Source organism: Anoplophora glabripennis, unplaced genomic scaffold, assembly GCF_000390285.2.
Source record: "Anoplophora glabripennis isolate ALB-LARVAE unplaced genomic scaffold, Agla_2.0 scaffold4, whole genome shotgun sequence".
Classification (NCBI taxonomy): domain Eukaryota; kingdom Metazoa; phylum Arthropoda; class Insecta; order Coleoptera; family Cerambycidae; genus Anoplophora; species Anoplophora glabripennis.
The window spans coordinates 336,810-349,541 of NW_019416568.1; the positions used below are offsets into that span (position 1 = coordinate 336,810).

Consider the following 12,732-nt stretch of genomic DNA (forward strand, 5'->3'; position numbering starts at 1 on the left):
TTACCTATACCTATAGATCAATCAATATTATTACACGATCGTATATTTTTTAAGTGCTAAAAAATTCCTAGTGTCCTTTTGCTCTCTTCCGAGTTGGCAACCCTAGCCTGACATAAATTCAATTTTTTTTTATTCAAATTATCCCACTTTCCTCAACTTTTCAAGTTTTGATATTGCTCGGGCATTACCACATACTTCGATAGAAGTATGTGGGCATTACTTTCATTTCTTCGAACCTATCTCAGTGGAAATAATAGACCCCACCATCTACGAATTTCACGACCCGCTCTAATTGTATCGGCGTTTATGTATAATAAGGTTACGTCACAACATTAACAACAGCTGAAACTACTCATTCCGACCAAGTTTCCTGTTTTACTTTTAAATATATGTAAGCGTTGACAATATGTCGGTGGCTATCTTTTTTTGTACTTTGGTCTTCGGTGTTTGTGACGTATTACGCGACACTGCTATCCATATGAGTTACTCGTATGCTGCTAGCTAATGATTAATAATTATGATAATGATAAAAGATAATAAATGGTGGAGGTATGTGGTTGCCAGGTTCGAGTATTTTACAAAGATATAATCTAGACTCTTGACTCGGTATCAGCAAAGAGGATATTAGTTTATCCTCTTTGGTATCAGAGTTGTGACGTGAATGGGAGGAATAGGAGGTGTGTGCCGTTCTAAGTGTTGGTATAGGTTATAAATTATAGTCGTCGTTTCGTGTTTACTGTTGTAAGTATAGCTCTCGGACATAAATTGGCAACGTTATTTTTCACGTGCATGTAATATCAGAAATAGAACGGAGTAACTTACGTACGAGTTTTTTTTAACTAATTGAAATAAAAAAACGTGTGGGCCTGCTCCTGTTTTAAATTTATTATTCAAATATTTGTCCCTACGTTAAGCTAGATGTAAAAAGTTATTACAATTTAAATATTTATGGTCGTATATTAATTTAAATGTTTTGACACAAAATTTATACAAATATTTTAGTAAGTCCAAAACCTGAAACAAAAATGTAATATATCTACAGAGGCTTTAATATTCGAATTGTTACTGTACCGAATATTTTTCAGTGTAATTTATTAAACAAGAATGGAAAAAGGAGAGTCAGCAATGCCTTTAATTGGAGTTATAGATGCTGGGACAAGAACTGTGAAATTTTGTGTTTTCCGAAGTCAGCATACTAAAGAAATAATAGAGCACACTATCGATATCACCACATACACCCCCAAAGAAGGGTGGTCGGAACAGGATCCTAAGGAAATATTAAGTGCTGTAAGGACTTGCATGGAAAATGTCGTTAAAAACTTAGGATCAGAAAGTAAGTGTTCTCTTATTTATTTTATAAATATTAGATTTCTGTAATAACGAACGACCTTAAAAAACTAGTTAAAGGTAAATAATTACCTATTTTTATGTTAAAACTACTATATAATGTTTAAATGTTCAAATGAGGTTAGCTATATGCAAGTTAAGTTACTTAGTGGTTAACAGATAAAAATTTATAATTTAAATACAATCGTAACTTTTTCAATTGTGCATTAATGTAAACGCAATAAAATAATGTATGTAAATAATTTCTTTGGAACTAAAGTTGTGGTGGATTTTCCGTCACTCATTGATTTTTTTAAAAACGTGCATTGTGGTAAAACATTGAGACGTGGCTTGTTAATTATCTATATATAAGGTGCGTTTTTAATCACCCGTTTTTTTTTTTTATATAACTGACGTTACTCTATTAGATTTTTTGTTACATTTTATTATATAGGCCCAAATTTATTTTGTAAAGTATCGGTAAACAGAAAACTAATATCACATATAATATAATTGAAACGTTTCTATTAGATAATAGTGTAGTGTAATGATAAAATACGACATGAGCTTATTAAGTAATATAAAATGTTAATTATATCTACAGTAGATTTTTTATAAAATGGTTTTCTTGCCACCAGTTTCAAAGTAATTTTACGGCTTTGTAAAATAAAATGTATGAATTTTTATCCTAGGACGTAATTGTTTTTATCATTTATTTGTTTTCTTTGGCTATATAAATCAAATTTAAAATTATCAGTAATAAAAAAAATCCGTCTGGAATTAATCAAATTATCGTGACTTATAATTGTAATTACTATGTGAATAAAATGATGCGACATACGTGAAGCAATGATTTATGATTATCGGCATAAAAATATACAAAATGTTGTATCTCATTGAACTAAAGTGAGGTCAATTATTCTAGAGATTCTCCTTAGTTACAGATAATTTGAAGGTTTAGCAAGGACACATTTATGTATAACTACAGAGTTGGAACTGACTAATATGAATGAAAATAAAGTAGGTGCACTTTTATGAACATTTCTTTACATTTTTCTATTTAAACATGAAATTATTTCTGCTGTGGTCCCTTCTTGAGAATTCAAGTGGATATTACGCAAAAATATTGAACTGTTGCAAATAAACCACACCGCTATAATATCGCACAAACAGTTTAACATTATCACTCATAAGTGGACTTGCCGATACACATAATAAATATCAATTGCATTTTAAACTGCATTAAAAATGTCTTAAGAAAGTTGTTTCAGCTGTATAAATATCAAGGTCGTTTAAGCAAATTTTTTAAATTTTTATTTACTCGGTTAAAAAGCTCTCGTTATTGTAAATGTCTAAAAAATAATCTACAAAGTTATGTTGCGAATGTTATTGCAACTGTTTTGCATAACCACTCTTAATGCATTTAATCCATTAGCAATTCGTTAACCTCGCACTAATTCATTAAATAAAAATACGAAAATATTTGCATTTGTTATGGGAAAGCCTTGATTATAATTGAACATGGTGCATTAACGATATTTACGTAATAAATATTCATCACATACAAAGTAAACATATATTATAGATTAAAACTTTGAGTGTATTAAAAATAGATATGCAAATGTTCAGAGAACATTACCGAGGACGGGGGTTCATCTCGTTTAAAAAATATTAGTGTTCTTGTACTTCATTTGTAATAAATAATTTCTGTATCACTGTGGGAAAGTAGATTATGTTTATGATAAGAAGAAGTAATAATAAGAACAAAGTCAGTTTCAAAGGTTAAGAAACTGTGACAATTCGAAATTTATTTATGATTCACGAGATTGTTTGTGGTTACGAGTCATTTATTTATGTAGTGTTTATCGAAAGCTAGGTTTTTCTTAGGAGTTATTATTGGGAAAGTTTGGAAGTATATATTGCTACGACACTTATTTGAATGGAAATTTTATTGCCACATTTCTTTTTCAAAAATATTTAATTGCTTTTATATAAATACTTCATTTCCCTATTTTCACTTAATTATGTTGTGGTCTAACAAAATCATAATTTCTTAGTTTTTGCCCAATTTATGCATTACAGTCCGTACGATATTTGTAAAGGAAGAATTCCAACAAAAGAATAAGCGCATAAAGTTCTGTTATCGGAAGTACTGTAACAATTTACAGCGGCAGGGTCGTGCTTGAAATTTTCATTTGGAAAAATTGTATTTAAATATGCACGTTAAACACGATACTCTTCGACTGGGAATTAAATTCCTTTCTTTTATTTTTCACCTCGATTTATTTTAATAAGAAATTATACTGAAAATGCACAGGATGACACACTTACGAAGAGACACATCTTCATAACTGCAAGACACAGTATTGTTGAATGCGGTTAATTCCAAGAAAGTTATGCAGGGGTCTTCTTGGAGTTCTATCTCAACAAATATCGTACGGATGATCAATTTATTGGGTTAAAAATTGGTAACTGGTTTAAGTTTTGCATTAATAGGTTTCTGTTTGAAAATACATCACCGAGACTGATTCTTTTTGTTTGCTTAGATGGGATAACCTTTATATGAACTTGTCAATAAAAGGCTTTTACAATTCCTCCATTAAGTCGTATAACCTATTTTATCTAAGAAGATAATGTCATGAGATTAATGACTGGTGAAATTAAATTTTATTGGCATCGTCATTTGAACATTTCACGATATTTAAATCATGGGTTATAAATGTTATCTTTATTATTATTATTTTTTTCTTTTGTAATTGCTTTTATAAGAAACGTGGAATTTACATGTTTGTTTTTCTTTCGCCTTATCTCCGTGTATTTAAAATATTTGGTCAGAATCAGTTCGGGGGATTTTCCTTTTAAAGGATTTCCACAATTTGTAAATTACGATGTTGTGTCTAATAATATATTTTTTGTCTCAAAATTATCTCCAGATATACAGGCTGTTACAAATTCGCTTCTCACTACAGGCATCTCGGAAACGGTAAGATATACGAAGTGGCTTAAATGGGGGCAAAGCTGCATAATCTGGGGACCAACATAATGCCTCCAAAAAATCAAGGCTAACAGGATTAGTTTTTGAAATATTTGAAAAAAAAAACAAAATTTTCGATATTCGTATTTGTTTCATATCAGCCTTGTTTGAAGTGATATTGAAAAAACAAGAACACTTTCTAATGGCAACTTTTCGCCCTCTATCGAATGGCATAATCAATTTTTATATATTATAAAAACTTATTTCCAAAATTTCGGTTTTTTTCAAATATTTCGAAAACTAATCATGTTAGCCTTGATTTTTAGAGGTATATTGTTGGTCTCCTGATTATGCAACTTTGCCCCATTTAAGCTACTTCGTACCTCTTGCCGTTTCCGAGATCCCTGTAGTGAGAAACGAATTTGTAACAGCCTGTGTAACATATATATAATATTTTAATATTCTGGGTTTTTGATTGCCTCAGTATTTTTTAAATCATACTGTTTTTGTAAAGAAAATAAAAAATATGATAATGCCATTGCATAATATCTCTTGATATTATCAATTATTAGTTTGAAAAACTTATATTTAAACAAAAAATTACTTTTTTTATTCAATAAAATTTTACTATTTAACAAGACATTTAAAACGAACTTACTTTTCTCTCTCGACGACCCAAAGTTCAGGTGTTAGATTAAGATTGAAGCCCTCAGATTGACACTTTATTTATAGGTAACAAAATAGTCACATTGGGGATAACGAATCAAAGGGAAACGACCATAGTATGGGACAAAACGACAGGGGAGCCCCTTCACAACGCGATAGGTAAGTCTGCACCGTATTTCTAGAAATCGTTAAATTACATATCACTAAATTTCGTTATTAGTGTGGAATGATATAAGGACCAACACTACCGTGGACATAATATTAGCAAAGGTACCGGAAAACAACACAAATTACTTTAAACCGATATGCGGGCTTCCTATATCTCCATATTTTAGTGCTTTCAAACTCAAGTGGCTTATGCATTATGTCCCTCAAGTAAAAAAGGCGATGAAAGCCAAGAAGTGCCTTTTTGGAACAGTCGATACGTGGATACTATGGGTAAGGATAACTGTGATATTAATTTTTGTTGCGATTATTATTCCCATGTTGATTGAAATTTTTATTCCAACCAAAGTTAACGCTGCCGCTCAGTGTTGATGTTTACTTTCTTATCGCGGCACTATATTATTTTTATGCACAAATAAATCACATTTGTTTGCTTGAAATACAGTTCTTTGTTTGATTAGGCAGCATTGACCTGTTGAATATAACCTTAGATAGTTTTGCAGGGTCAAAGATAATGAATATTTAAAAAAAATCCGCATCACTTATTTCATTAAAAAATATATATATTTTTGATATAAAATCGTGTAATCGAAAAAAAATTATAACAGTTCACGAACAGGTATAAAAAAATAGTTTGATACCGTTTTCTATTATTTGATTGGTTTATGTCCGCATCTTGTTAATTCCGGTGGGTGCTGAAGGTTTTACTAAGGCACTTGCTTTGATTTCTGTTTTTAAGTCAGTTCCACATTTATTTGTCTTACTTTCGTATATACAATTTCTGGTTTGAATATTTTTCTATATTACGAAGCCTGTGGATGGTCCATTAACTTGTTTATTTTTTCATACGGTTCATTTCAGGTTCTCAAAATGAGATAGTTTGATATTCTTAAACCAGTTTTACATTTAACAGTTTTTGACCCGATAAAATGATCATGAATTTGCCTCGGTTCAATTTTTATTTTGTGGCCAATTTATAGGTCAAAATCAAGGCCACCCCCTTTTTTAAAATCATAATCATAATTGAGAGTACATCACTATATTTTTATTTGTAATTTAAGTGAATACACAGACATAACTGCAATAACGAACAATCCATTTTGTGATAAGAAGAGAATACAAAATATTCTTCCCTACAATTATGGTTACTGCGAAGGAAATTTATGATTTGCTTATTCTTGGTTTTAAGTGCTCTAATTTTGTGGGTATGTCCGTAGGCACACCCACAAGATTAGTTAATAAGGAACATTCCTATTTTCAATAATCCTGGAGTATTAAATTGAGAGATTAAATTGCTTTAAATTACGTTTAAAAATATAATCATGAAAAACAATGGATTTACGTAGCGTGATAAAAATGTCAGTGAGAAGCTCCCAAGGATAAATATCTGCTTTAGAAAATGACGATTTCTTTCATTCTTTTTTAAATGAATGTGAAGTATTAAGATTGGATATAGTTTAAATCTGTGCTATTTTCGTACTTGATAAATTACTAAGTCAGTTTAATCCTTCATGCCATAAAGATGTAAAGATTATTAATTCCTTAAAAAAAAAAATTGAAGAAATATGATTGTTTATTCTTGTTATTACTTTATTATTTTTTATTTTTAATTTTTTCTGAGGATATTAATTTTGTTTGAGTGAATATTTAAGCAATGCAGCTGAGAAACGTTTGTGCCTATTTATTTTATCTACTTTAAATTTTATCTAGCCTAAAGTTAAATACAGATTAACTGTAATCCACTTGATAGTTATCAGGGTACATCACATTTTAGGATTGGACATATATCCGTTACGTAAAATAATCGTGTAATGGAACATAAATTTTTGGAACATTTTTCCTGCATTCACATATATTAAAAAGATATTTTCTCAAATGTTGACGGTAGATGTATTTCAGGAAGTCTCCAAATTAGACATTTTTTTGGCGTCAAGTTTATTGACACGTGGAGTGAACACAAAAATAATTTCGGAGGCGTTAGCATTTACGTTAAGAGTAATAAAAATATATTTACTTCGGGTTATGTAAAAAGATGTGTAGCTGATTAATCTTTTAACAGAATTTGTAGCGTATTTTTGTATTTGGCAAAAAGATCGATGTTATTTCTAACTGTCAAAACAACAATCCTTCCAGACTTTCCTCTTATTAATATTTCATATTTATCGTTTAACATAATTACGCTTTGGTAATTGCTTATTGAATACAAGTATTTTATGTATATATTAGCTCCTAATTAATATTTGATAAAATTGCAATTAATCATTTTACCTGCTCGTCATGGTTGCAAATTGTGAAAATAATTTTCATATTCCTTTAGAGTTCTAAAGTAGTTTAAATATTTGTGCTACTCGATTTTACCTTGAACTGTAATTTACTAAATATATATAATTAGCGAATACATAAAAATGTTACTTTATCATGTTCCATAGAAGTGCAAATACAATTACTTATTACGTTGGAAAAGAAAATACCAGCAAAGGTTTTCTGACGTTTTGCAAAATTCTTAAATCATATTCTAATGTAACAAATAATGATACAATCTAACTAAAATACAAACAAATATTTATTTAGCCGGAGAATATCAAGTCACTTTGAGTGATGTTATTCTCTACAAATAGTTCGTGAATATTAATAACACTAATACAAGGATTTGCGGATCAATTCAGCTAATTAATATTGAAGATATAAGTGATTTTGATATAGAAATCTTTATTAGCTAAATGATATAGACAGGGTGCTTCTTTATAAGTGTTTTTTCAGAGAGGCAATAGAACAAATTATTTTAATCAGAGTTTCGTATGAAACGGGTCACTTTTTTTTAGAAAGTGCGTTATTTTTTTCTAATTAAACGAACGCACTTATTTCAAAAACACCCTGTATATTTGCAATTTTGTTGAACTAAATTAAAGATGTCAATTAGTTAAGCATAATCATTTAGTTTAGACTTATTTTTTTGACTGTCATAAAAAAATCCAAATTTACTTGGATTTTTAAAGTAATAGCGATTTCAAAGTGTAAATGTTAATACCTAAAACTGGCGTTTGATAAACAAGTTAAAGACTCCAATACAAAATTAACCATTGTTACATAAGATGTAATTAGCACGATAAAAATGTTTTATTTCTCTTATTACGCTATAAAATAATTCAATATACTTTTCATTCGAGTTAATGGCTCGTAAATATGTCGTGACGTGATTTAAACGCACAAATTTGTATGGAATTTTCTGTAATCTAAATTTTAAAACGTACCTGCAATATCTGCTAATGTTGTTGATTGGCACTTTACAGTGTATTTCGCAGAAACATGCATTATTTATCATGGAATTTCTAGAAATAAACTAATGCAAAAAATTAAAGTTCCAAAAGAATTTCCTAAATTTTTCCGTGATTTTTGACACGACTGTATTTAGGTGACAAATGGTCGTATTGGAAAATAAAATAAAATCATTTTGAGGCTATAAGATTCTTTTTTTTAGATCTTTCGTTCGAAACTTTTTAGGAGCTACGATTTTCATGCAATTCTAATAGCGCGATAAAAAAATTTTGCAATTGTTTTCCTGTTATTTTAAAATTCGTGTAAAAGATGAAAAAAAAAAGTTTTTCCGAAAAGTTGCGGCAGCATGTTAGGAAATTTATTCCAGTTTTCGAAACTGCCCTTCAATTCTCTGTACGAACATTTGTCGCCGAGATATCGATGATTGAAGACGAAAAGATCCTTTTCCATAAAAGTCTGATATTTCGATGAGAAATGGTCGTATCGAAATTAAAAAAAAGGAAATTGAATCTGAATAAACAGGTTATCTGGTCTGGCTTAGCTAAAAAAAATTTTTCCAAGTTGGAAAATTTTTTCGCTATTTCTTAGAATTGCATAACTGTAGCTCCTAAAAAATTTCGACCGAAAGATCTAAAAACTAGAATCTTAGAGCTTCAAAATGCTTTTTTTTATTTCCTGATACGACCATTTTTCACCATAAAGTGTCAAAAATCACGGAAAAATTTCGGAAATTCTTTTGACCCTTTAATTTTTTGATTTAGTATATATGAAAGAAAAATTAGTTTATCATGTAGTAATTAAATTTTTTAATGAATCAATTGAAAATAAAAAGAAAATATGCATGTATTAATTTGGGAATTTGCAGAAATAAACACCATGCCTGGAATATTATTTATTTTACAGTTTATTTCCTACAAATATTTTGGGTGATGGCACAGAAAGTAAAACGGTGAATGTTAGAACAAATTACTTCAGTAAAGTCTGATCGTATATAGGTTTTGAGGATGTGTTTTTCCGTTTTAGAACTTAACGGGTGGAGTAAACGGCGGCAAGCACATAACAGACGTCACAAATGCCTCTAGAACATTCCTTATGAATATAGAATTATTAAACTGGGATCCGGTGTTATTACACACGTTTAAAATACCTCCAGAGATCCTTCCAGAGATCAGGAGCAGTTCAGAAATTTACGGTAAAGTTGCTGAAGGGTTTCCCCTAGAAGATAAACCTATATCTGGGGTAAGTAGATCTTTAAAATTGATTTACCGGGGGATTCGGTTCACCGGTTCACAAATTGTTCACTAGACGTTCGTAGCACGCTTAAACTTAAACGCTTATGGTACTCTTTTAGATTTTGGGGAACCAGCAAGCATCCCTGGTAGGTCAAAGCTGCATGAGAGAAGGGCAGGCTAAAAACACTTACAGGAGTGGATGTTTCCTTCTCTACAATACCGGGACATCAGTAAGTCTTAACTACTCTAAAAGTACGTTTGGTTTAACATGTCTCGATTTCGTTTTTCAGAGAGTACAGTCGACTCATGGGCTAGTGACGACGGTTGCATACAAATTTGGAAATACGCCAGCTGTGTACGCCTTAGAAGGTACGACCAGTGAAAAGTTTTCTTCGTCTTGGACGTTTTTCAATAACATTATTATTCTAGGTAGCGTGGCGGTCGCTGGTGCGGTCATGAAATGGCTGAGGGACAACATGGGCTTCATAAAGGACGTCCAACAAGACACCGAATCCTTAGCCCAGGAAGTCTTTAATACCGGAGACGTATACTTTGTACCTGCCTTTAAGGGTCTTTACGCCCCATATTGGACGAAAGATGCAAGAGGGTATGTAACTTTTCGCAGTTTGTTTCAGTAAAATCATTTCTAATTGTCGCGGTCTTTCTTTTGAATCCTAGCGGCTGAAAAGAGAATATCCCGCTTCTGAAATTTTTTAACAAATTTTCAATTTTCTCAGGATCATCTGCGGCCTGACGGCTTTTTCCACGAAGCAGCACATAATCAGGGCTGCACTCGAGGCTGTGTGCTTTCAAACTAGGGATATTTTAGAGGCTATGAGAAAAGACTGCGGCATACCACTTTCTAAATTACACGTGGACGGGAAGATGACCACAAACAACCTGCTCATGCAGTTGCAGGTAACACCTTTATAATATTTCCCGCAAATGTTGTTACTGATGGTTGTTTTTTTTTAGGCCGATATTGGTGGTACACCTGTCATAAGGGCGCAATCGCAAGATATAACCGCTTTAGGCATGGCCACCGCGGCAGGGGCGGCGGAAGGTATCGACGTGTGGGACATCAACCCGGAAGAACGCGAATTAGTGCCTAGTGATACATTCCTTCCCACGTCTACAGAAGATGGTGAGTCATTTTTACTTAAATTTCAGCCCCGTAAAAAACTGGACGCTAAATGATAGAAAAATTAAGGTACTTAAACAGTTTGTTTCTACAAAATACGATTAGCCAACAACCCGTCAAGCTAAAGTTGTCGCACGACACTTTCGAATCCAATTTTTGCGAACTCGCTGGAAAACGCCTCAAGAAAAGGAAATAGTGGTACGCAAAAAACACTCAAGACACGGTCCAATTCCAGATACCAACTGAAATGAGTATTGTTCGACAGCTTAGTACCTCATGTTATCCGCCGCGCCGTTGTCACTGCTCGATATGAATTTTATCGAATTTTAAATTTATTACAACACTAATTATTTTTTTTAATTAAGCTTAAAGAACTTCAAAAAGTGATAAACATTGTATTTTATGGTATTCAATGTACGCAGTTATGTCATATAAGGTTTTTTGTTTCTTTTAATGTATTCTATCGTCTGTTTAAATTAAGGCAGTCAAACTTCTAACGCCCCGTATAAATTACAAACTATAGCAGGATCATATTCGATGCAAAGTAGAGCAAAAAATTGTCGGTCTTTTATCAAAGGAAAATCGTGTCGACATTTTTAGGAGGCGTAAGATGAACCATTTCAAATTTAAAATAAAATTGAATGTAAAATCGGAAATACCGCGGCATACGCACTGTGTTCTGGCAGTAGCTGTAGTCGCCCAGGTGCATCGAGTGTACGAAGTGGTCGGTTATGCGTCAAATACTAACCTGGCGAGCTTGGTCATAAATCGGAGACCGCCTCCAAAAAACAAGTAATCAAACAAATTACCAGACGTGAACTGATCCCTTCATAATGCATAAAGAAATTATTCAATTTATAAACCCCTTAAAATCGTATTGCACTGGATCCCTTGACAGGCAATGATTTATTACTTTGCATCGAATATGATCCTACTATAGATATTCGCGTTGGGATATAATGTATTTTTATTTTTTTTCTAATAGAGAGAGATGCGAGGTATACGAAATGGAAAATGGCGGTTCAGAGGTCGCTGGGATGGTCGTTAACGAAAAAGTCGTCTGCTATGACAGGTACTTATTATTTTGTTTGTTTTTGAAGATTCGAGTACGCCAACAAAGTATTTCGAATTTATATTCCCATTCTGCGTATAATTTTGCGTTTATAATTTTTTTTCAGAGGAACGCTACAAGCTATTAGCAAGTATACCCGGAAGTATGTACCTTATTATAAGCTTCAGTTTAATAGCGCTATCCCAATACTTATCAAAAGAAAACCTATAATGGCCTTAGAGAATTTTTAAAAGAATTTACTATTATCGAGCCAGGCTGTTGAACCGGGAAGATTTCTGATATAATTTCGTCTTCTAACTTATCGGAGGAACATGACACCACACAACCACTTTTTTTATTTTATAACTTGTACCGATATTTTGAGATATCGTCAGTCTTAATTTATATCGACGTTGACTATTCTAGAATGAAGGTGTACTTACACGTTTTGTTGAGGCTGTTCTTTTTTATTTTACAGTAGGTGTTATCAAAGATTTTGTTATGTTTTGTGGATATTAAAACAAGTTGAAAGAAGAATGCGTTTTATTTCCCTTAAAAATCCGATGCATCAAATTTCCTCGTGATTTTATAAGTTTTTTTCTCGTCATACAAAAACTTAACAATGAAGACGCACAAACACACTAAATGTTACTTTAGAATAAAATACAACCCTGCACTATACAGATTCTATTTCGATCCAAGAAAAAACTAAAGCTTCACGTAGAAAGTGATGAAATTACCTACCGTTTTCAAGCGCCACTTCAAATAAAGATAATCGCAGATTAATGGTTACATAATTTTTTTGGGGTTATGTCATGGGCACTCGGACAATGCTGATCTTATGAGATGTTCCGCAGAGGCCTCAATAACTCATAGCACCAATAAGAAATCAATATCTGGG

At 31.9% G+C, this 12,732-nt stretch overlaps 1 protein-coding gene across 3 annotated transcripts; it reads left to right on the forward strand.

Annotated features, from left to right (window-relative positions):
* The first annotated feature begins 381 nt into the window (after positions 1–381).
* LOC108917470 (glycerol kinase) lies at positions 382–12,365 on the forward strand. 3 transcript variants are annotated; one of them, XM_018724087.1, is made up of 12 exons: positions 382–741; positions 1,086–1,333; positions 5,033–5,125; positions 5,187–5,404; positions 9,431–9,646; positions 9,759–9,869; positions 9,930–10,008; positions 10,069–10,246; positions 10,377–10,557; positions 10,615–10,783; positions 11,766–11,852; positions 11,959–12,365. In XM_018724087.1, exons 2-12 carry the CDS (start codon positions 1,105–1,107, stop codon positions 12,060–12,062), a joined length of 1,665 nt encoding a protein of 554 aa, XP_018579603.1. In that variant the 5' UTR covers positions 382–741; positions 1,086–1,104; the 3' UTR covers positions 12,063–12,365. The 3 variants fall into 3 exon arrangements, with proteins under 3 accessions (XP_018579603.1, XP_018579604.1, XP_018579605.1); XM_018724088.1 differs by having other exon boundaries at positions 382–677; XM_018724089.1 differs by lacking the exon at positions 382–741 and adding an exon at positions 1,008–1,027.
* The last annotated feature ends 367 nt before the right edge of the window (positions 12,366–12,732 follow it).